The sequence below is a fragment of the Homarus americanus genome, unplaced genomic scaffold (genome assembly GCF_018991925.1).
Source record: "Homarus americanus isolate GMGI-L3 unplaced genomic scaffold, GMGI_Hamer_2.0 scaffold16836, whole genome shotgun sequence".
Lineage (NCBI taxonomy): Eukaryota > Metazoa > Arthropoda > Malacostraca > Decapoda > Nephropidae > Homarus > Homarus americanus.
In genome coordinates, this window is record NW_024720513.1 from 397,544 (window position 1) to 423,462 (window position 25,919).

At 37.6% G+C, this 25,919-nt stretch overlaps 2 protein-coding genes across 8 annotated transcripts in view; one reads left to right on the forward strand and one right to left on the reverse strand.

Annotated features, from left to right (window-relative positions):
* Window positions 1-20,797, reverse strand: part of LOC121860558 (protein vav-like) — a 48,017-nt gene extending 27,220 nt beyond the window's left edge. For 4 of the 7 annotated variants that reach the window (XM_042357730.1, XM_042357728.1, XM_042357727.1 and 1 more), the window contains exons 1-10: window positions 20,567-20,797; window positions 17,921-18,037; window positions 17,622-17,680; window positions 16,784-16,858; window positions 12,743-12,863; window positions 7,139-7,198; window positions 5,613-5,771; window positions 4,951-5,154; window positions 2,569-2,688; window positions 1,587-1,703 (exon numbers count right to left, since the gene is read on the reverse strand). In XM_042357730.1, coding sequence (XP_042213664.1) covers window positions 1,587-1,703; window positions 2,569-2,688; window positions 4,951-5,154; window positions 5,613-5,771; window positions 7,139-7,198; window positions 12,743-12,863; window positions 16,784-16,858; window positions 17,622-17,680; window positions 17,921-18,037; window positions 20,567-20,776 — 1,242 coding nt within the window. In that variant the 5' untranslated portion in view covers window positions 20,777-20,797. Of the gene's footprint in view, window positions 1-1,586; window positions 1,704-2,568; window positions 2,689-4,950; window positions 5,155-5,612; window positions 5,772-7,138; window positions 7,199-12,742; window positions 12,864-15,272; window positions 15,439-16,783; window positions 16,859-17,621; window positions 17,681-17,920; window positions 18,038-20,566 lie in introns of those variants that run through there. The other 3 variants (XM_042357729.1, XM_042357726.1, XM_042357731.1) reach the window with 3 other exon arrangements.
* A 3,425-nt stretch (window positions 20,798-24,222) lies between these two features.
* On the forward strand, window positions 24,223-24,561 carry LOC121860564. The gene has a single exon (XM_042357736.1). The coding sequence runs from the start codon at window positions 24,223-24,225 to the stop codon at window positions 24,559-24,561; it is 339 nt and encodes a 112-aa protein (XP_042213670.1).
* The last annotated feature ends 1,358 nt before the right edge of the window (window positions 24,562-25,919 follow it).

Genomic DNA, 25,919 nt, shown 5'->3' on the forward strand with positions numbered 1-25,919 from the left:
GGCCTCTTATGGTGTGCGATTCATCATAAATAATACGTTTTCAATAATAGGATAAAAATATAATAAACAGTACTGTATTTGTAATTTGATCTTAGAATAAAAGGACAGGGAGTATCCAGAAGGGGGCAACTCTCTTCCCTTCTCACATATGCCCCTCTATCTCTTGTGTGTTGTTTGGTCAGCCAGTATAGTCCTCGGTTAAGAACTCAACCGAAGGTCGTTCGTTAACCGAAACCATTGTTTCAATGGGTTTTGGGTAATTGGTTCCAGCTCACCGAAAATTTCCTAAATTCAACAAAAATGGTAGAACTGTTCACTCACTTTGAGGTGTGTATGTAGAAGGCTCCTGGATGATGATGATGATGAGATTTAGAATGGGGGTGGAGGAGAAGGAAGAAGAGAAGGCATTGGGGTGGATGAGAAGTCACCCCATGGCGTCATTTCACCCATAAAATTTTAGCTCTCTTGGTGTAATTCAAGATTATTTTCTTTAAATCAACACTGCACTGCATTATATATTGTCAATATGTAAAATATATTTCAAAATGACCAATAATTTGCTTGGAAACACAGAAAAAAAGCGTTTAGTTGAAGAGAGTCAAGCAAGATGTTACCTCCAGTGAAAACAGAGAGAAACTAACACCTGTTTGCTGTGTTAAGAGGCTGGATGCCGCGCATTAAACTAGTCACTTTACCTTCAATTATGTTCAATAATTGTTAAAATGACAAAAAAATTGAATATTAAACTTTTGAAATTATTGAATAGTATAAACTTCTTGATATTTACTAAAATAGTAAGTAATTTAAGCCCTAGAACCGATTAATGTATTGGCGGACTGATACTAAAGCTGGTTGCCCAGTCAGTGCAAGCGAAAACATGTTGAGGTCGGTTCGTAAGAAATTCGTTAACCGAATTTTTGTTCGTTAACCGAATTGAAGATCCTTATGGAAGGCAGTTCGTTAACCGAAATTTCGTTAACCGAGGCTCGTTAAATGAGGGTCACTGTATAGTATTGACATTGTGACATTTTAGACTAATACGCATGGAAACCATTTATGAGAAATAAAATAAAGCAAGATATAAAAATTAAAATAATTACTGTACTGGTATATATTGTTTTATTATTTACATTTTATAATAATCGAGCTGCTGCTCCAGAGAATGGGGAGGGTGAGGGCAGTAGATGTTGGTCAGTTATACAGTATAGAACATGTACAATTATGCTAAAATTTTTAATATAAATATAACAGGATAGAGGATAGGGACAGTTGCCACGAGTAACAATAATTCACTAAAGAAGAAATCTCACCGAGCTAAACTTAAACGTTATGGCGAGGCAGCAGCCTGATTTTATAGATGATCACCGTCATTGGGGGATTAAAGAAATTCATCATCTATTGGTGATCCCATTGTTTAAGGGATAAGGGACTCACAGTCATGTTCAAGTCTGACAATCTCCAAAAAGTACATCGAAAAATAAACCTTTTTGTCAAGCTAATTTTCGTTATTGTGACTCAGGATGGCAAACCTAAACAAATCAGAATGATGAACCAAAACAAAACTGTAAATTTTGTATATACTGTACCTGGAGGTCATTTATTATTTGTTGCATTTCTTTGTCTCTTTTCACTTCGTTGATATACTCAGCCAGGTCCATCATTGCCTCGTAAGCTTTCTTTAGGTTGTGCAGGTCTGCGTGGTTCTGTAGAATAAATAACAATAAAAAAAAAATTAATTCTCACACCAGCTGATGGTACAACTGATGAGCTTATCAGAAAAAGTCAAACGTGTCATATATTACCAGAGTGATTCATGTATTAAAACAGTTGAACGAGAATCATGTCGGGTAAAAACAGTTGTAGTTATTAGAGACAAGTAAAAGGTTCCCTTCTATCTGGACAATCCATGGACTGGAAGCATTATTTTTCCTTGCTGATGGCTAGTACAGTACAGCACAGTACAGTACAGTATTATAAAGAAACATGTGCAGCTGACCATCCTCCTGACATACAGACCTAGCAGTATATAATACAGGTACAGTACAAGTTGTGTTGAATCAACAAGTATAAACTATCATCTCAATAAGGTTAATGACCATACTACACAAAAGTTTGTCTGTCGACTTTGGTACAATTAATCATAATCATCATCATCATCATCATCAATGTTTAATGGCCATTTTCCACGCTTGCATGAATCAACTGCAATTACTTGATGACAGCTGTTGGGTAGAACCAGAAGAGATGTCTCCCCCCCCCCCCTTGGGATCAGTAATGTCCATGGACTGGTAACTTTTTAGGACTTTGAGTGTTGTTTACTGCAGTTGAATACTTGGTGCAGTCTTACAAATGAGCAAAGATGAGAAGGAATCAAACAACAAGTTGAGAGAAAACTCCTGTCTGGTTAACTGTCTGCATATTCTCAAAATCCAAACTCCTGTGAGATTATCAAAAAGATATTCACAACTACCGTCCCATTGTCAGCATTTACATGTTACTATGACCAACTTCACATACAAATACCAAGAGAAAAGAGGAGCAACACAGTACAGTAGTGATAAGACATACGGGCTGAGTGTGACGCACAAGCTCCTGTAGTAAGAGATGATACTTGAGTATGCGTTGTAATGGCACCACCAGGTATTCCCGCAGTTGATGTCTCCCATCGCTTACTTCTCTTTGACATTCCTAAGAAAAGAGACAAAACAAAAGGATGTAAAAAATAAAAATAAAATTAACAAATATACTTCTATTTAAAAGGTAACTTCATTGTACAGGTTATTTGGTGAACCAGTCAGTGGGTGGGGAAGAGTTGGGAAACTTGACAGTGAACGAAGTAAAGCTCATGAGCGAATAGTTCTGGAATGTACTGATGAATTTTCCTACAGAAACTAAATGAGGGAAATAATATAGCCATTTTTCAGTGGTTGTATTTAAAATGTAAGGTTCTTGTGGAACAAAAAACTGTATTCAGTCTAAGTGATTCTCTGACACATCAATATACAGTGGCAGCAGAATATGAATGGAGTGATCCAAACGGTTAGGCCACCCACGCACCTGGCACGTGGGGATGTGTTGGAGCATGATACAATCTCAGAATGTCCTGAAAATGTTGAAAATTTATTCCCAGAAATAATGTGCCTGATTTCCAAACATGGAATTTGTTCCCAAACCCAGAATTGAGAATTTTTCCGGAAAAATTCCGAGCAAATTTCACTTCTGGCTGTTGGAGAGTTCCAGCAAACGGACATATTACTGTCATGACTTCATCATTTCAATAGTAGGTCATAGGCAGCTACCAAACAGGGAGGTACTACCGCCTGGGAAGATATTGGAGCATAATGTGTTGTCTAATGGTAGACCCTGCTGCCATATGGCATCACGAAAATTGTGACCAAGTCCCAGGTTGCTCATCTGACTTTCTGCCTCATTTACACACAATTGTAGGGTCTCGGTTGTTTCTATTACCATTGACAACACAACATACATATATCGTTTCTCACTGCTGATTTTTTTATGGTTCTTTATTATTATTATTATTAGTACAGTATTGTTATCATTAATATTTTATTATTTTTATTTTTGTATTTTTTATTATAAATTTGATTTATCTGAATTATTATTATTATTATTATTATTTCATTTTCGCCCCCCAGGCCCCGATGTGGGTCAGTGACTTGTGCCCAGGTAGGTTAATCCCTGTAAAAAAAAGAAAAAAAAAAAAGAAAATGAAACAAAGATTATTTCTTAAATACAGGTAATAGTTTGTATGGAGTATTCCAACTAGTGATTTAGAGACAATCTGTTCCTTAGTTTTATTTTAAGATTATCATATTTTTTTTATCATTATCACCATTTATCGGCTTACTAGCCATTTGGGCGGTTGGTCTATCCAGTGTTAGTATTGGAGAACGGGAAAACTGTGATATCATGCAAGGTCACACTGATAACATCCTTATCACGTGTGTCCGGGCCGAAGGTTGAACCCTGGACCTGTTGGTGAGAGATGTGTGTTACCGCTGTACCACCAGCAGCTGAAAAATTTATTTCAGGGTACAGTAATGTATCATTGCCTCTTGTGTTCTTCTAAAACACTTCAATTGAGAGTAAAAATTTTATTCAGTGCAGAAATTAAACCAAATTGAGATAAAATATCCCCATCTCCACCACTGACGCCTCAAATTCTCCAAATCTGGGGAAAATTTCCCATGTTTGGCAACACTGTTAGCAAGTGAGTTGTGACTGCCAGTGTAAAAACTGCCTAGTGCACATTCATTGATATGTTTTTTTCATGCCCTTTTCACAGGTTATAACAAAAATATCTCTTCGTCTCTCTGCTGATGTCTCTTTTTTCTCAACCAGCTCTAGATTTTCAACTGTAACATAATTTACCCAATCAGGGATGGCATCCCCCCACCCCCCTCCCCAAAAGCTATGCCACTGGGTACAACCATTCTGCTCCATTTAGGTGAGCATGAAATACAAGAATGAAAGTCAAATTAAAACACTTGAAAGATTCAGATACGTACTCTTTTTTTGCCAGTTAAATACTGTCATTAAATTTTGAAGACTTTTCCGTAAATTGTGTCCTAAATACAGTCAGTCCCAGACTTATGACGGGGTAAGGGACCGAAGACCAGCTCGTAAGTCGAATTGGTCTTAAGTCAGAAATGCAAAAATAATACAAAGAAAATCTAAAATGGGTGTCACTTTTTCTTCTCAGCACCACAAAACTCTCACTTTTATTCTTGCCAGACATTTTAAAGGAAATTACAAAAAATTTTTTTTGTCAGTACACAGTGCAATCACTAACGTCGGGACTCGAAAATACGTAATTTGAAAAAAATTTGGTACGACTGCGGCGGTCGTATGTCCGGGTGGTTGTCGAGGAGTACCTGTATGTGGTCCTTCACCATCTAGCTTTAAGTCTATCCGACAACCTCAACTTACCTGAATTACGTTTTTAACCGTTTCATTGTTATTCATAACGTCTTCTAGTTCTTGTTGAGCAGTTGTAAGGTTAGCACAATAATCTCCATATAAAAGAAGATTCTCTTGGTTGTCCAGGAACACTTTGGAGACTGTTCTGTTGTGGGAGTTATTCTGTGCTTCTTTGAGACCTCCATGTAGTGTGCTGTGGATTTTGGCCAACTCCTGGAGTGGTAGAGATATGTTAGGTTCTTTATTCATGACTGGTTTATCTTGATGTATCTCCCAGAAGTCAGGCTTAAGGTCCATGGGTCATAACCACTATAATATATACTGTATCAGGAGACTACTTTACTGTGTAAACCATTTTGGCACAAATTAAGGTCAATTTAATGGCTGTGACTTTTCAATGAAAAATTACGGTACAATAAAAATTTGATGAAATGCAGTTCCTCGGATGATAAACAACACAACTTCATTCACCACTCAGAACCACTTGGTCTGTAGACATGACTTAAATGTGTATGGGTATTAAGGTTTTTTTTTCATAAGCAATGAAAAAAAAATCAACTTAAATCTGATGGAGAAAGAAAGAACAAGAACCAAATGTCATCCACCTGCCATCATTCATTCTTACTTCACTTACAAACTATATTTCATAAACTCGGGAACAAAATTATTACCGGGATTTTGCAGAATACTTTTTGTAGTTGTTCTTCACTTATCAATTTTTTTAACGGTTTGTGGAATTTATTACAAAGCATGTGTAACGCGTCAACGTAATTGTTCTCGGTTTCTACCAGCTCCTGAAGACAGAGATCTCGCTTTTCTTTGGGTATATCCTGTAAAAAATATAAAAATTTTAGTAAATGACCATAATTATTAAAGATTATAAACGGAAACTTCTATAATACAAATTATTATTTTATTTCATTTTACCAGATCTAACAAACAAAAGCATTTATAACATTGGAAAACATACACACAATATTTTACCTTTATTCATTACCATTCATCCATTCTTACTTGTCCCTAAGTCTCTTCTCCTTTGTAAAACCAGATTCCTCTCCTTTCACTCATCACACGCACACACACATACACACGCGCACATGCCTTTGTTTATTTCTAGTCACTAAATACAAAAACACAAATGTTTATTTACTGTACTACAGTATACTGATTATACAACAGCAAGTGATAAATATTTATTTACAATATGACAAATTTTCACAACAGAATATTTGCTCTTGATCGTGAATGGTCTGAATTAGCAAGCAACTACCATACACAGCCACAGTAGAAAAAAACAAAAATTTATGCATGGCAATAAAGCTTTTCCGGCAGAATGAGTTATATGTAAGAATAATGAACTGCCTGTGAAAAAGAATATTTACTTTAATTGGATAAAGGCAGAAAACTGATAGAAGATCAGGGTATAGGAGGTGGGCAGGGTATGGGAGGAGGATCAGGGCAGGGTACAGGAGGTGGATCAGGGCAGGGTACAGGAGGTGGATCAGGGCAGGGTACAGGAGGTGGATCAGGGCAGGGTACAGGAGGTGGATCACGGCAGGGTACAGGAGGTGGATCACGGCAGGGTACAGGAGGTGGATCAGGGCAGGGTACAGGAGGTGGATCACGGCAGGGTATGGAAGGTGGAACAGAAAGGAGGACATGTAAAGCAATTAAAAAAAAAAAGTAAATAAAATATGAAGGAAAAAACACAAAGATCAAATAAATATCTTGTGTTATGATTAAACTGTAACTCCTTCAGAGAACATGACACATATGTACTCTGCTGTACATAAGAATGGTGTCGCTCTAATGTACTGTACGTAAAATGTTCTAATGTACAGATGCCATTTTTGCATAACCTTTGTTAATAAAAATGTTGGCTGAGAATGATGGCACTATAATTAGTGCACCATTAGACAATTAAGCACAACAGAAAACTCATTGATTTTTTATTTGTATGAGAAATGCCAATTATTTCTGATTACATGAAATTAATTTGCAGCATTTAATCGTGTCACCAATGAGTACTAAGCACTTACCACATACTGAGGCATTCAAGGCGGTAACATGCTAAGTGTTTCACAGCAAGGTATTGGCAAAAGGGTTGAAGAATATGATGAGAGCAAAATAATGGCATAGAACAGTAGGTACTCATAGCAGCATATTACATGAGGCAGGCAACACGAGTACGTAATACCTCCTTGAAGTTGGACGGTTCGTCATATATATGCATGCTTTCGTCGTCTTCCTCCAACAACTAAAAGGACATGCAGTTAGGTAATGTGAGAGTCAGTCACCTGCTTACATCAATAGAACCAACCATACTCAGGGCTTGAAGCTAAAACTCACTACCACAACATTTTATTTGACCACAATTCTAAGAAGCACTTTTTTCCCCACCTTAATGCAGGTTTTTATGGCAACCGCATAAATTCTTGCAAAACAACATCAGCATTATCCTCACTGGTTGATGTGCGAGGGGTCCCACAGTCTTCTGGGAGACTCTGCACATCAACAAGTGAGGACAACATTGCTGATATAATGCAAGCATTTTTACAACCAACATGATAATATGCAAGGCAGTGTATACATATATATATATATATATATATATATATATATATATATATATATATATATATATATATATATATATATATATATATATATATATATACTTTTTTTTAAGACACCCTGTTTACAAGTTATAGTAATTAAGACAGTTTGTCAAGACACAGTTGCTAATGATGGACTCGTGACATTTAAACAACAGTGGTCCCTCGGTTAACGAGTTACCTCCCATAAGATTCTTAAATTCGGTTAACGAGTTACCTCCCATAAGATTCTTAAATTCGGTTAACGAGCAACCCCTCGGTTAACGAGTTTCTTACGAGCCGACCTCAACAAGTTTTGGCTTGCACTGGGCGGTCAACCAGCTGTAGTATTAGTCCGCCAATTCATTAATCGGTCCTAGGGCTTAAATTCCTTACTATTTTAGTATATATCAAGAAGTTTATACTATTCAATAATTTTAAAAGTTTAATATTAAATTTTTTAGTCATTTTAACAATTATTGAACATAATTGAAGGTAAAGTGACTAGTTTAATGCGCGGCATCCAGCCTCTTAACACAGCAAACAGGCGTTAGTCTCTCTCTGTTTTCACTGGAGGTAACATCTTGCTTGAGACTCTCTTCAACTAAATGCTTTTTTTGTGTGTTTCCAAGCAAATTATTGGTAATTTTGAAATTTATTTTACATATTGACAATATATAGCACAGTGCAGTGTTATTTTAAAGAAAATATTCTTTATTTAAAACATGTTTAACTTTGAAAAGCACGTGTTGACATTGTTTGAATCCAGCATGGGGCCTAAGAGATCAAGAAAAGCTATTTCAATCCAAACCAAGCAGGAAATCATAAAAAAAACATGAACAAGGCATTAGAACAAATGCGCTATGCAAAGAATATGGCATGTCGACATCAACTGTGTCGACAATTCTTGCACAGAAAGACAAATTTAAAGAAGTGAAAGTGAGAGACAAATCTACACGAGTGTTTAAAAGTAGATCCCAAATTGCAGAAACTGAGAGGTTACTTATCATCTGGATTAGGGAAAAACAGATGAAAGGTGATTCAGTTTCTACTGAATTCATTTGTGAAAGAGCCAGGGAGATTTACGAACATTTAAAGACAGATCAACCTGGTTCTTCAGGCACAGAATTTGAAGATTTTCGGGCCAGCAAAGGCTGGTTTGAAAAATTTAAGAAAAGAAGTGACATTTTCAGTGTTGTTAGGCATGGTGAAGCTGCTAGTGCTGATATAGAAGGGGCAGCAAAGTTTTTAGATGAAATTAAAAAACTGATGGAAGAAGAAAATTATCTTCCACAGCAAGTGTTCAATGTGGACGAAACTGGGCTGTTCTGGAAAAAGATGCCCAAAAGAACATTCATCACCAAAGATGAAGCCTCTTTACCTGGGCATAAACCCATGAAAGACCATCTCACTCTATTGCTTGGTGCCAATGCTTCAGGGGATTTCTGACTGAAGCCTAAGCTTGTCTACCACTCTGAAAACCCCAGGGTGTTCAAGCAACAGAAAGTGGTAAGAACAAAGCTTGGAGTTTATTGAAAGTCCAACCGTAAGGCATGGGTGACAAGACAGCTCTTTAATGAATGGGCTGTTGATGTGTTTGGCCCTTCTGTCAAGAGCTACCTAACCACCAATAAACTCCCTTTAAAGGCTCTTCTCCTCATGGATAATGCTCCTGGTCATGACCCTGACCTTGCCAGAAATTTGGAGTATCAATTTGACTTTGTGAAAGTGTTGTTTTTGCCTCCCAACACTACATCAATCATACAGCCAATGGACCAGAATGTAATCAGCAACTTCAAGAAGTTGTACATGAAGAAAATGTTTAGGAGGTGTCATCAGGCAACTTCCAATGATCCTGAACTAACACTGAAACATTTCTGGAAGATACAATTCAACATCCTGGAGGCTGTAAAATTGATTGTGTCCTCATGGCAAGAAGTCTCCACTAGATCCCTCAATTCTTCATGGAAAGCACTGTGGCCATCAGTAGTCCGTGATTTTGAGGGATTTGAGGAAGAAACAGAGTTGGACCAGGAGATTGTGTCCATTGGTCAGTCATTGGACCTTGAAGTGGAGGAGGAGGATGTGGAAGAGCTTGTGATGTCTCATGAGGAGGAACTTACTCCTGATGACTTGAAGCAACTGGATGAGATGTTACAGGTAGAGGCTGACAGTGGTGAGGAGGAAATTGAAAGTGATGACCATATGTCAGCTAAACAGTTGAAAGATGTGATTTACTACTGGGAGAAGTTCAGGGAGCTGGCTTCAAAGCACCCAGAAGTGGAAAAAACTGAACTAACTTTGTGTCATGTTGAGGACTCAGTGGTCTCCTTCTTTAAACATAAGTTAATGGTGAGGAAGACAGATGCCCCACAGACCACAGTTGACACTTTCTTCAGTAAAAGGCAGAGGGAACAAGATGCTATCCCTCAGCCTTCCACTTCAAGAAGGAGAGAGGATGTTCATGGTGGAGAATCTGTCAGTCCAGAGGTTCCTGACATTTTCATGGAAGGTGACTCACCTTCCAAGAAGCAGTAAAATGCTTCTCCTCCACCTCCACTTCCTTCTCTTCTCCCTTCTCCTCCACCTCCACTTCCTTCTCTTCTCCCTTCTCCTCCACCTCCACTTCCTTCTCTTCTCCCTTCTCCTCCTCCACCTCCCACTTCAAATGCACATCATCATCACCATCATCCAGGAGCCTGCTACATACACACCTCAAAGTAAGTGAACTTTTCTACCATTTTTGTTGAATTTAGGCAATTTTCGGTGAGCTGGAACCAATTACCCAAAAACCCATTGAAACAATGGTTTCGGTTAACGAGATTTTCGGTTAACGAGCAACCTGCTGGAACGGATTGTGCTCGTTAACCGAGGGACCACTGTATTCATCATAAAACAAAACACCAGGACAACAAGAGATTATTTCCAGCCCACAGCACAGTTCTCCTTAACTCACCTGCAACAATAGACTCTACTAAGCTTCAAGCCCTGAAGTCCGGTGACTCATGTTTAGTATACAGTAATGAACATCAGTCACGTACTTGAGACAGAGATGAGACCATTTGCAATTTTAGCCTCTATGTATCACCTGAAGATTAGCCTGAGGTTTAAGCACCCTAAAATTACAAAAGGGGACCAATCTTCAGGTGCTTCATCAAGGCTAAATTTACAGACGGTCTCATCCTCGATCTCGACTACACCATTGGTACACTTATTAGTTATAATGTATATTCCATTTCTTCCAGGGATCACACAAATGAGAAACACTGTTCTGTAAGAGGCTCCCCATTCTGGTTTATATCCTTGTGCATCTTAGAGAAACAATCAAAATATTGTTATCTTTTAAACTTATTCAAGAAAACATTGAACAGCACATACCATTACTCTCATGCACCTGTATATCATGCACATTGAGGCAAAATTACTTAAAATGCATTAAACTGGTTCTAGTCTTCCATCAATAGCTGACTTAGGATAATGCGATGGAAATTAAATAAAGATTAACGAGATAATGGATAAAAATAAGAAACTGTTGCTTGTGGTGCCATTCCCATGAACTGGTTTTAGGGTTTGTGTATTGTTCCTCCAAACCCTTCAAGGAATGACAGCAACACATATACGTTCTTCCTAAAGCACACATCACTTCTACCTCCAGTGTGTCAAAAAGGAAAATATTTTGGATCATAGTAAAGAAGATTAGCCCCCAGTTTATTTTAACAGATGATTAACACCCAATTGTTAACTAATTCAATCTAACCTATCCTAACTCACCTAAGGGTTATTACAGTGTTTAATCATCAGGTAAAACAATAGGCTAACCTTCAGGTGTTCCCCAGTTTCTTTTTTCTCAGGGTGGTCCCTAACACTGCTCCCTTAACTTAAGTCACCTTGAAACTGTACATTGGTTTTATTTGGGGGAGGAAAAGTTTGTATCTGCTATGCAATCACAAACAGTATGGGATGTGGAAAAAACTCTTGAGAGACTGGGATGTTTACTTCTCTACTTCAGACCTCTCTATCTTATTCAAGAATTCGTATAATAATCAAGAAATACCAGTAGACACCACACCATCCAGTCATTCAAGTACAATGCTCTTCCTTGGATTTCTGTCCCCCTCACCCCATCCCTCAATCTCCTTCTTCACCTGCCCCTCTCTTTTGTACTATCCATTTCTCAAGTAGACACCTTTTTTAACCAGTTCTGAATATCAATCCTCTTAAATCTACCAGTAGACTATCCATCAGTTTCCACTACATGACCTCACCCTACTCAGCAATCTCCTATCTATGTACCTCTCTCTGAACAATGCCACACTCTCCTCCACTCTTCCATTCTCCTCCTCACTCTATCTCTCAACAACACTATATACTCCTCTCATCTGCACACTCCTCAACCTAATCTTGTACAACACCAAATGGAACCCCTACCTAACACCCCTGTTGTTCACACACTCCCTTTCACCTCATCCCCAGTCTGCTTCTTCCCTTTACATCTCATTTGCACCTTTTCATCCACTGTTTTTATCTTATCCTTCCAAAAATGCCTACAATAACTATGAAATCCATCCTTTGTTCTTCTCTTCGGCCATCTTTTCTCAATTCTATAGCTACTTCTCCACCCTGTTAAGTCTTCTCTGCAATGATACAGTACAGGGTAGCTGGAGTCAACACAAGGACTCCTATCATTCACTGTCCTTCATTCTCACTGCTGTCGTCTGAGTGTTCTTCAGTCGGAAGCTTTAATTTTCCCCTTAATTTCAACTTCTGGGTTAAATTTTCAGCTTCTCATTATAATAAATTAAATCACTTTACTTCTCTTGACTTCACTTCTAAATGCCTAGACAGATTGTTAATATTTTCTCTCCATTTTCCTGCTTTACCTTTATTTCAAAGATGGAAAATGCAAGTGAATAATGGCACTCTCAGCCTTATCCATGAATTCTACCAAATGGTGAATAAGTTATAATTATGAATGATATAGAATACACACACTTCATTCTACTTCCTCCACTTGAACATCCTCTGAGACTCAAGATCTTAAAACTGTAGTATTTCTTAACCTTTTCCTAGAACTTACAGCATCTAAATTCATGTTATTTTTAAATCTTTTCCCTAAGGCCATCAATCTATCGTTGTACCTTTACATTTTCCTGGATTGTGTCACTTAACCTCTTCCCATGCCTCACACTGCACTCTCTTTGACCTACCTGGCGTGGGTGCGTGTGGCATAGTTTGAGATCTGCGTATATTTTCTCATCTTTAAAAGCGAAGTCGTTTTCCTCTTCAAATGTCCTTATGTTGCTGTTCATGAGGTCACCTGCTGGTCCACTGCACATCAGAACAAAATATGAATATTTGCAAACACTACATTCATCTATAGCAAAACAGGCATTTCTTGTCATGTGCTAGAAGCAGACTGAGCTTTCAGTACCCGGTAACCCAAATTGAACAATAAACTTGTTTTCTTTAGTTCCTGAACAAAGCAAATATTTTTTTCTCAGTTCACAAACTATAGAAATTTTTTGTGAGTTCATGAACAATCAAAATTATTTTTTCTTCTAAATTAGCTCTTATGTTACTTCTTGCACATGTCATTGCACACCAATCAAAAATGACTGCACAGTACATGCAAATATTAAGCAAGCCAACCCATGTCTGCTGTACAAAATAAATACTACTGCTTTCAATCTCTTCCTTCCTTTATCAACTCTATATTATTTAAACACATCATCATAAACTGAGTGTAGGTCTGTAATAACGTTACATTTAATACAGTACAATAGTACCTTTCTTTGGGTATCAGAATTTTAATTAAATTTTTTAGGTGTGTTTTATGTGTCTTCAGTTCCCATAGTCCAGCATCTTTGACAATCCACCAAAACAAAAATGAAAAAGTTGATGGCCAGGGTGTTGAAAGAATAATTTAAGACCAACGATTCCAGGAAAAGCAGGTCAAGGTTACCTATCTGGAAATTGGGCTTGTACTGTTTGGTTTAATAAAGCAGCAGGATGAACAACAGAGTTATTTATGGGAATGTGTTGGCTCTGTGTCGTGTTAGAGGTTGTGACTGTGCTCAAACTGAACCAGTGGGAGGGATCAGAGAACTGTCAGGATCTTAGTGGGTAACCTGCATCATTAGTCGGTGAGAAGGTTAACCTAACTTTCTAATACGGCATATTGCCTGATGTACTGTACTGTAGGTTATAAATTTCTGGTTAAATTTTCTGCAATAAGCAGACCAAGATACTTAAGACGACTGTATGTAAATCCCTGAGTAGAGATAGTTGAAGGTGTAGGGGACAGGAAACAAGCAAGTGTCAATGACATGGCCACTAAACAAATAGGGATGAAATGGATGTCTTCCATATTTATCATTTCTACCATTTATCAGCTTACTTAGCCATTCAGGTAATTGGTCTGTTCTTTCACTTCATGGTCCAGTGTTAGCACAGGAGGAAACTTAAGTACCTGGAGAAAACCTGTAGTGTTTGGTCGTGTTGTGTCACATTGGATAACACCCTTTTCATATTTGGCCTGGGCCGGGGATCAAACTCAGGACACAATAATGAGAGGCATGCATAGTATCACTGTACAACCATGTACAGTACTGTACTGTATAATAAACAAGATGTCTCAACTTTTCAGCCTAGTTTGAAAGCAATCCATTCCCATATACAGTATTTGAAATATAATTGTTACCAGGTAAACAAAGCCTAAATGACTAGCCCTTGTATCATGCCAGTGAGCATGGGAAGGAAAAACATGTGTACAGTATAGGCAGAATTTAATGTTAATAAATGAAATGCTTAAGACGTATGAAGTTCATTTACATACAACATCTCACTATGAGTGTGGTAAGTGGTTCCCTTGATGCAGATGATGACAGAACAGTACTAATCTGAAGTGAAGTGTAGGAGAAGCAAATTATCAAAAAGATACAATATAGTAGACATTTAATTTCTTGCTCCAGCTCGTGTGCTGGACAGGCATTTTCCTTACTACTGTTCACAGCTTCTAAAGTAGTTTATTGTGGATCATATATCTACAAGAGGCATTTAACCAATTTTAGAGACACATATGGTAAAGAACATACAGTATTTGCTACCCTATACTCAATTTATGACATTGTATCACAGAACTATATAGTATATATAGTATATATAGTATACAGTACTATATGCCATCAAGGAGGAAGGACGGAGATTTAGGTGTTCGTTCTCAATCAATACAGAACTCTTCTTTTTGCACAATACAACTACCCATGAAGAACAACACATCATCTTCCTTTATGTCTACAGTACAGAGATTCAAAAGTGAGCAATTAGGTTCATAAAACTATGTACCGTAAAGCAACGCTACAATATTATTAAAACAACACCGTTACAACACATACACGACTTTGTACCCAAACTGTAGATAAGATTAAGTAAGAAGGGAAGGAGACTCAAGCATGGGAGGGGGGAGGGAACAGCATACAGTCTTATAATAATATTTAAATTTGGATAAGGAAATAAACTAGCATTACGTATACACACTGGACATTATACTCCGCACACAAAAGACAAACTATGAAAACATTAAACACAACACAAACAATCCAAAATGATGAAGAACCACGTGACAACCTGCAGTTTGTAAGACATGCAGTCTCCAGAAACACACTACACTACTGTACTGTGGTAGGCAAGGGACATTAAGCAATCACATACAAAACCCATCACACAATAATCTAATACCTCCTTAGGTTTGAGTGTCACATAACAGAGGGATTCATAAACCGCCTCTTCTGAGGTGGGTCGTCTTCGTGGTAGAAGACCCAAAGGTGTGTGCTCGGACACAAAGTGTAGACCATCGTTCCCATTCGTAGCCAAAGAAGGCAGGCTGGGGGTCTCCACATTGTGGCTGGTTAATGAGGAGTTGCATCAGGAAAATCTAAAACATTGTAAACCACTGGCTGGTAAAGCCATGCAATTAATGGATAGGTGTAGAATCCCCATATAAATATTAAATGTCACTAAATACTACTAAGTGTATGAACTGGGGATTTCACATATTTCCTGTTAAAACATCTGTGCTCCAATCATACACACCTGCAGTGGATAAAAACACTGACAGTGGCACTCTAGTGTCATACAGATGGAAGATAATTATCTACAATGCAAGGACAGCAACTCCATGTGTTTTACTTCCATTCATCCCAAGGGAGGCAAATGTCAACAGGGTGAAGAAGGAAAGAGGTGAGTAAACCAAGACAAGGAATTATAGACATTCTTTCAAACATGTACAACACTGTACAGCACTGTAAGTTTTAGTAATAATATTTTTTACATTATTACATGAAAAACAACAATAACTAATTGAAAATATAGGGCTTTAGCACAAAAATTGCCCCTGTGCAACTAAATTTGTAAACTAATTCCACAGGCTAATGTTTAAGTAAAGGCCATCATATCTTATTAAAAACTACTTTGTTAAATGATTCCACAACTTGGTCAAGTATCCAGCTCAGTAAATGTTAAAGTGATTAATATTCTTCCAACTGTGCCTGGGCCAAGACTCTCAAGGATTTGTATGATGCCATGTTTTTAGAACTGGCTGTTTGAGAACATATCTACCAGCTGGTTTACAACACACTGGCAGTAGATAAGAGAACTGTGAAACTGTAGTGATCATCTACCATCAGTTAGTATCTGATCCTCAGCTGTCACTGACAAATTATTGCACAAATCTGAGACTTAACCAAATTTGGATTTCATGGGATGTAAGTACAGTACAATCATCCACTTCAAACTAACCAGATACAATAAAAATTAAAAAGCCAACCAATATTTACAAAGCGGAAGATTGCCTATGAGCAGTCAATGGTATGTGATCACACTATACTGTACAGTACAGTATATATAAATACTGTAGTCCTTACAAGTGAACTGAGTAAATAACTCAATACGTATACAGATTATTATGATTTTGTCTAGGATGAACTTAAGTACTTTAGCTCTAAGAGTTTCCGTACTCCCATTACTATGAAACAAGACTGGTTCATCAAGATGTAAGTTCTTCACTACTACTACCACCCTCTGATCAACTTTAGCAGAACTATCTGTCATTTATCAGGATATCTCTCTTACCATGGCTCTATAGGTCACACATTACCTTAACTTCTCCCTCTCCAGAGAAATGATAACCCACCTATAAACATAATCAGTCTCCCTGACAAAGGTATTTACAAACATACTTCTATACTCACTTGACCATGTCTGTTGAGAGGGTTTCATAGATCTTATTGTCATACTTATCTTCCCCTCGGTCCTCAGGAAAGCCCCTGAAACAATTACAATTCATAAATCTTTATGTTCAAAGGAAAAATTTAAGTACCGTACTGTATTACTTTATGCAGAATTACAGGTATAGACAGACCATAAATTACTTTTACCCCTTCAGTGTTGAACAATATGACAAACTGGTGTAAAAATTCCGAACAAAACTCTTGCATCTGGCTTCACATTGGTAATCCTGCTTTCTTTATATGGGAATATGCTGGGCTACCAGTGACACTATTCCTGTCACTTTTCATTGTGCAATTTATTTTTCTGTGCTGTGTAATCCTATGTAAAAGTAATTTATTGTCTGACTGTACACATCCCTCATATAATGAAGCTTCACATAGCACAGTTTCATTATTCTGTAACAAAATTGATAATTTAGGAAATATATTCATATAAAAATATTCTCAGTGCTCTGCTTTCAGATGCATAAATACAGCGTTATGTTTGGTAGGGCTGTGACTGTACTTCACAACTTTATTCTGCTTTGAACTACAGTACAGTACTGTAGTTATCGCATGAAAAAAGGCACCTGGAAATGCCCAAAACCCAATTCCTGGTTAGTTAGAATGTACCGATAGCTCCAGTACATCAAGGGAAGGACACAAGGCAACAATAAATAATCAAATGAAGAAAATTAAAGCATGCATGACATCTCTCAGGAACAAACCCTAAGTAAGAATAAACCTTTGGTGACATAGAGTAATACCCTAAACAAAGATAACAAGTGTACAGTATAGGAAGAGAATCACTCATACTCACTTAACTTGCCAATACTGTGCTTGTTGTGATTTGCTGAGTTTGGATAATGTTGCAATAACCTGAAAGCAAAAATAAACAATAACACAATGAATAAAAGAATAAGTCCTTGATCACTACAGTTATCACAGTCTGGAAATAACTATGGACCAATTTGCCATCCCACAGCTCAACACATTCTTGGTCACTCTTGCTACAAAGGAGAACCAAAGCTTAGAGGAATATGTCATTTACAAATACAATGTCTCATGTAATTATTGCATCAGTTTCAACATGAGATAAGTAAATACAACACAACATACCCTTCCAAAATCCAAAAATTCAAAAAGCATTTCCGGTTCAAAGAGGTCATCTTTGTCAAGGTCAAACATCTTTTCACACGTTTGTAGGAAGATGCCGATGTTCTTCATACACAAAAACTGCAAATCAAAACAAATAAATTGTATTACTGTACTTCTAAAAAAATAATAATAATTTCAGCTGGACACATTTATAATTAGCTACTGCACACAGCACTGTACTGTACTGTGATAACACCTCTGAGATCTTGTATGGTGACTGTAGGGTAAAGGTTAAATTAGTCTTAAAAGTTCTGTGAAATATCTGATATATTACTGTACTAGTACTGTTTTGTACGGTTTTTAGTTGGGCAAAAGTTGCTTATTACATTGTACAGTGCTGTATGCTCTGGCAAAAGAAATCTGAGAGATAAATGGCAACTCTCTTCTGACCCTTTACCCACTTGTTGAGGTCAATGTAAGACTAGCCTCACCACTAAAATACAGTAGCAAGATTTTATGTTCTTTTATGGCTGGTTGTAATACACTGGAGAACATGCAATTGTATGGAGGCAGTGGCCTACTGTGAGTGCCTCCGTGACTGAAGTAGAAATATGAAAATCATTACTGTATTCTCTAATTTCCAACTGTGGCTTTATAAAACACTTACGTACTGTACTGTTCTAGCAGGTGATCTAGAAACATAATCCCCCAAACCTGGTTGTTTGGTAGTGACCTTGTTCTTCACAGTTACCTGTCTTCATATAAAATAAAATCTGTATAAATAAAGTTAAGCTAATTCTTCAACTTAATGTCAAGTTCCATTAATTGTGTTGGATTTACTGTGTGTAATGTGATGGCAAAACATGATGAAAAAAATTAAGGTGACACTTCTTGCGAAGATCACATAAGCCAATTAAACCTGACCCATAAATAATTTAACAATACCAGAGTAGTTTTCATACATGTAGTTTTGCTTATGAACGATCTACACATTCACTTGTGTCATAACTTTCATGTTGTCTCAATGGATTTATATCTTATGCAGGAAGTGGATGTCATGTAGATTAAGCACCTCTTATACTAAATAGGGGAGGTTAATTAGTTGAGGTTAGATTAATATTACTGATGTGTGTTTAATCATCAGATGAATTAAGGGGGGTTTCCTAATCTTCATATCCCATTAAGTAAACTAAAAATATCTCTTAAAACTCCACAAGCTAATGGTTGGTAAGAGCAGAGAAGGCTAAATAACTACACTGTGCAGCAAGTAGGCCATACCCTGTGTGCCTTCAACATTAATACACTGTACAGGGTATGAGCCTTCAGGAAAACAACGAACACAAGTCACAGCGACGACCGAAGACAAAACTCAACCAATCCTATCCTAGTTTAAACTACACATTAACCAGCCATCATCATTAAGAGACTTAGCTCATGTCTTCTTCAGGGACCAATTGTTTAATATTTTCCAAAACTAACATGTGTGTGTGTGTCCTATTTCCATTCTAGAGTCGGTGCAGCGAAGAATGACAAAAATGATTCAGGGACTTAGAAACCTTCCATATCGGGATAGGTTAAAGAAACTTAACTTGCATTCCCTAGAAAGACGAAGAGTGCGGGGAGATATGATAGAAGTATTTAAGTGGGTGAAAGAAATCAATAAAGGGGATATAGATAAAGTTCTTATAATATCCGAGCAGGATAGGACTCGAGCAACGGATTCAAGTTGGATAAGTTTAGGTTTAGGAGGGAGATAGGAAGAAACTGGTTCACAAATAGGGTGGTGGACGAGTGGAACAAGCTTAGCAACTTTGTAGTAAGTGCGGGAACGCTGGAAAGTTTCAAAAGGAGGCTAGATAGATTCATGGATGATAGAGAGTGGTAGTAACTCTCGACAGTAGCTGCCATGCACAGGCCAACCGGCCTATTGCAGACTCCTTATTTTCTTATGTTCTTATGTTCTTATAAAAAAAATAATTCCTAAACATCCCAATAAAATTATTCAGGAAAAAATGAAGCTTCATCCATCTCCTCGACATTTATATCCATTTTTTCCCTGTTCCATCACCAAACTGTACATCGTGTACTGTACACTGAACCAAATTCAGTAATCTACGATCAGAATCACCAGGATCAATCAGAACAAATGCCGGGCAAGTTGCAGAAGTAATAACCGCTGCCTGGACCATACAGATATACAATAGCAAACAGTTGATTTAATAAGTACTGTACTGGCATAACCCCCAAAAGTCTGTTAAAAACTCATTTTCATTAAGGTTCTAGTTAAGGTGATACATGGCTGCCTTAGAGCAGTTTCATCATACAGTACACAACGAGAAGCCCTCAACACAGTCACAGGAAGAGTAATTGTATCATGCCCTGGAACCTTGTATCATACTAATGAAGGCTCACAAGAGATCACTAATACTCTCACTACTTAGCTGTTCATCTTTATTTCTCACAGTAGAGTTTCCTTGTCAGTAAACAACGTGTGAGTTGCACCATGTTAACACTGCCTGCATGTTTTGTCCACAACCATCATTAATATAACTCGAACCATAACTCATATACTATAAACTGTCATGTATTCTGACAATAACAATCAGCTAGGACTAAATAATCTCATACACGAGATAGTTATTGATGAAGAAGAATATATAACAGTACCCGTGCATTCTGCGGCCGCTGGTTAATACTCCTCAGGTCTATACTGTCCTCGTCCAGGATGTACAGTAATTTGCATACCATGACACCATCCCTGAGGAACCTACAGAAGTCTATGAGTGTGGCATTAGGTGATGTGAGTACATGATCACGACTTATAAGCCCAATCCTCGCGAGCCAGTCCGGGCACTCCCTCCACTCCACACTCGACATGGTGACTGGCCACACCGACCAGTTTGTTTACACATACTGTATATAATGATCAGTACAAATGTGAGTTTCATTATATGTTATAAGTACTAATTTTCATGTACTGGTAGAATAAGAATTTAGATATGAACATAAGTATTATCTAAACCTTATTTAATTATTTAATTACGTTCAACCTCATCGATATAATTCATCCCCTCAGATTCAGATAACATACCACAAATAGTGCTGAAAATACGTAATTAATGAAACCTTTCCTGCACTATAATGCAAATCTGGTGACAAAATAACAATGTTGGTGCTAATATCTTCCTGCTGGAATACAAATATGGGTGTATCTAAACCTACAATACTGAATCATTTACACACGGCAGCTGTTCCTTACTTGGTAACACTAACTGGATAATGATTCTAGTGTGCAGTCAGTAAATAATTAATTAACTGATATAGTAGTACTTATTGCACTAATGAATTATAAGTGTCGTCGTCCTATGTAGAAACATCTAATCTCACATTGCATTTCCGTTACTGTGCGTGTGTGTTTACTGGAGAGTGGACATAATAATAATAATTAACGGTTTATTGAAAGAGCTTTGGCAGCCAGAAGGCTGAAAATATACAGTTACATATTTGGGGGAATGGGTTACGAATTACAAATAATATACAAGTGACATAAGTGACACAAATAAGACATATAGTAACTTAGATGGGGATCAGCTCAAAATACAGTTCATTTCAACATAGTGACAGTGTAGGGAGCAGTGTTTACTGGGAGTGAATACACTGATTTATTACATGTTATTGATAATTTTTACAATGGTTGGGACTGGGCTGTTCTTATAGCGATCAGTTCGTGCACGTATGGGCTGATGGTTGTGGTGTCGAACAGCAATTCTCGGACAGGGGATCTCAGGTGGTAGTAGGGGGGTGTCGATGGTGTAGAAGCTTCTTACCAAATTTGCAGATGAGGTCGTGGTGATGGTCGGTGAGAGTCGAAAGGGTCAGTGTGTTGAGCGCTTCTGATATGTGGAGTAGGAAGGGGAGAGAATGTGTGTGTGTGTGTTTACTGGAGAGTGGACATGTGTGTGTGTGTGTTTACTGGAGAGTGGACATGTGTGTGTGTGTGTCGATTTTGCTTTTGTTGTACGTGGAAGTGGTCAGCTAGCAAGTGTGTGTGTGTGTGTGTGTGCTCTGTGTTTATACGTTCTTTAATGATTTATAATTCAGTATCATCACTTCTAACGTTGTGACATAAAAGTGTCTATCTATCTATCTATCTATTTCCCTTACCTGACTGATCAACAAGTCACTCGTCACAATGCATTACAATGAGAGTTGCTTAATAGTGGCCTCTCACTCACTACATATCACGTCCGTCCTCTACTTTCACCAGAATGATTGTTAACTGAGGAATTCAATCAAATTCAGACACAATTAATTTTTTTTTTCATTCTGGTGTTTTGATAATTATTGGTTGAGAATATTGTAGTGCAGTACTTAATCTATTTAGTATTAAACTGCCTGGTCCCTCTTGCCGGATATGGAAGAAAGAGGCATTTTATCTAATTTATTCTTTTGAATAATTTAGATAAGATTTGCAACTAGATATATGATTTCAGTGCTAATGTCATACAAAAATTAATCATTATTGTGGCAGGATATTATTTGTACGTAAGTTGGTGAGACAATTATTATTATTATTATTATTATTATTATTATTATTAGTATTAGTATTATTATTATTATTATCATTATTATTATGATCTCGTTGGCACCTGTTTACCATTATTACTTCACGTTTTTGCGATAGTGATGATAAGAATTGATAACAAATACTCTTTAAGTTAAAATCACATTGAGTCACGTTGCTCATGAATGGACTGAAGTAATTATTATTAAGATGTAGTATTTCTTTACACTCAGATATTTCACTGACATAAATAATATCGTCGTAGATTACTTATGTACTTTTGTCGAACAGCAGATGTTATAATGTAATAAATAGAACAGAACGTCATACATTAGTTATATACTCGCTTCACGTTTCACACTGCACTGCGATAAGGAGTTTGGGATTCTTGTAGTTTCATGAATTAAATATTTCCTTTTATCTAGAGATGTTAACAAGGATCTAAGTTACTCATAAATGTCGTCAAAATTACACCGAGACTCATGTAAAGTAGATGTATTAAATCTAATTCAAGTTAAAATAAAAACTAACGTACGGATTTTGGGCATTTACACTGTCGTAGTGACCGCGGGAAATCAACAGAAGCAAGAAACATGTCATTTAACATCCCATTTTCTCTAAAGGTTCCTAAGTTGTTGGAACACTGTCTCGCTAACTACCGCCAAGAGGCACCAGGCTGACGAGCGGATGACTCCCTTATCAGCAAAAGAACATCTGACAACGTGAATGTGATAAGAGTCTCCACCGCTAGTGACACTACTGTCTAGTGGTGATAATATGTACTCTGAGCTAGTGATGCTATTACATGTACTCAGGGCTAGTAGTACTACCACATGCACTCAAGCGAAGTAATACACAAGAACGAGATACATTTTTATCAACCAATCACCGCCGATGTTCACTAATCCATACCTGTTGTTTCACTCGGCAGGGAACCAGTTTACCAGCATGACCAGAAGGTGACGCACGACTCTTGGCCTCACGTATCGACTGAGAGGTGGAGCATTATGAGAGGTTTGTTAATCATGTTTTGTTTAATATTATGTTCTTACTGTAAGTCTTCTGATTCAGTGTCGTTAGGTATGTTTTAAGAGGTTTTAAGTTAAGTTAGGTAGGTTAGGTTAGGTTGGTTAGGTCAATATTTTTTTGTATCATATTCGCCACTTTTAACCGGTTCTGTGCATTTTCGTTTCCATTTATATATTTAATAGATTGTAAATAACGTTTCCACTAAGTTTCGATAAATTCTATCAATCCTGGTGTTATTCTTAAAAAAAATACCAAACGGGCAACTTGACAAATATCTACAGCGTTTTCAATTCCTTAACGTCAATGACCGGTTCTTTCCTGCTATGTTTGAGTTAATGTGAAAAGATAAAGTGAACTTGAAGGAAATAATGATTTAAAAGTGCACTAATAGGAATGATAATTTTGTTCGTCTGCCTAGTCTAGGAAATGACAGGCCTACCAACAAAATGTAATCTAATATGACAAGCTTCAGTTAATCATATTGGTAGATGTGTATTTTTCTTCATTTTTAAATATAATAAACACTATAAAGTATTCTTTTTCTTGTTTTTGGTCGAGAAAATAATGTCTGGTTCACAGTAAACAAATATGGCTAGGCAAGAGTTTCGCGTGCCGTGATTTAGTTCATACAAGTACTGTATTTATGAAACTCAGGTGTTTCGTCGTGCCCTCGTCCAGAGTGACCGGAGTACAACGAGCTTGCCGAGCCCCTTAAAATCCTGTCTTGCAGATGCATGGACGAGTAAAAGATCCCAAGCGACTGGAAAATGGCTTAGATGGGTCATATTCAAACGGAAATCGTCACTCCACAAAAGATTTTAGATCAGTGAGTCTGACCAGCATAGTTTGTAAAGTACTAGAGGCCACTGTAAGAGATGCCATGATGGAACATCTACTAAACAACCTGCTAAAGGACTGCCAACACGGTTTTATGCCGAGTCGCTCCTGCTTGACGCAATTACTTAAGGTGCTGGATGTGTGGACTCAGATCCTGGAGCGTGGTGGCATTATCGACAATATATATCTGGACTTTGTCAAGGCTGTCGACAGCATCCCCATGAAAGGTTGAAAATTAAATTGGAAGGGTACGGTATTCTGGGAAGTGTCCTATCGTGGATCGGAGACTTTCTCCGTGACTACAAGCAGTGTGTGGTGATTAATGGCGTGAAATCGTCATGTGAAGGCTATGTATACCCGTGACACGCGGGGTACCACAGGGCAATGTACTCGGTCTGTTGATATTTGTTTATTTCATAAATGGCAAGCCAGAAGCGATACACTCTTCCATACAAATGTTCGCGTCAGTTGTCTAATGCATCACCTGACAGTCTGAGATATGTTAATCCAACCTAACCCAACTCAACTCAACCTAACCCAAACCTACCCACAATAACCTATCCTAACCTATGAACAGTTACTTGAAAATATGTCATAATCCATCTTTTAACATCAGAGCTGACAAGTGATTCTTTGTCTCCGTTTTTATCATCTATAAGAGGTGAGTTTTTGTTCCTGACCCCCGCCCTTAATATACATGTACGTCTTCACATCTTTAACTTCTGAATGAACTAACTTAGTACATTGAAGGGACCATACTTGTTCATTTAAACTCCTTCCTCGTGTTCTAATATTACATAGTTATTGTATTCATTATATTTCATACTTTTATTAATTTTTTTTGTAATTACGTGTATCTTTATTTTATTCTATAGATTTATTACCTGTGTTCTTTTCTTGAATTAATTACACCGTTATGGTAATGTTTACATCCTGGAGGTGACCATCTTGTCTGGCAACGATGAGTGCCATAACACAGGCCTGCCAACCACACCGCCCACCTCCCTCAATACAGTAATCACATATTTGACACACATCAATCACTATAAGTTACAGGTCTAGGTATATAGGTACGGTGACTTTCCCTTATGATGGCGTAATAATGACGACTTACCTTACTATGGTCAAGGAATAGAAATATTTATGATACGACTTGATGAATGTAGTGTATAGTACCAGCATATCGGGTGGGTTTTTTTTTTCGAGTATAGTTTAGGATTTGTTGTTTAGGTTATAAAAATTGATGGCAAGCAGCAGGAGGATGTTGTCAATGTGAGTTTGTTCTATTTCTCAGTTGATATTCAGTGGGGTTCGTATGATCGGGGTGTGGCAGTACTGGGAAGCCATTAGTAGTCATTGCTTCCCTGTCTCATGGCCGACCATTACCACGTGTGTTGTGTGATGAGTTGCTCCACCCCCCCCCCCACACACACACACGTTCTTAATACATTACTGGGGTCATAGGTCAAGTAAGGTGAATTAGTGGAGCCACCTCACGCTCGGAGGGGGACAGAGTGAGGGAAGGAGACAGAGGGAGACAGGGAGGCAGAGGGACAGAGGGAGACAGGGAGACAGGGAGGCAGGGGGACA

Excerpts from the sequence above, each read along its gene's own strand:
- LOC121860564 (XM_042357736.1), top strand. The coding sequence starts at position 24,223 with ATGCATGGACGAGTAAAAGATCCCAAGCGACTGGAAAATGGCTTAGAT.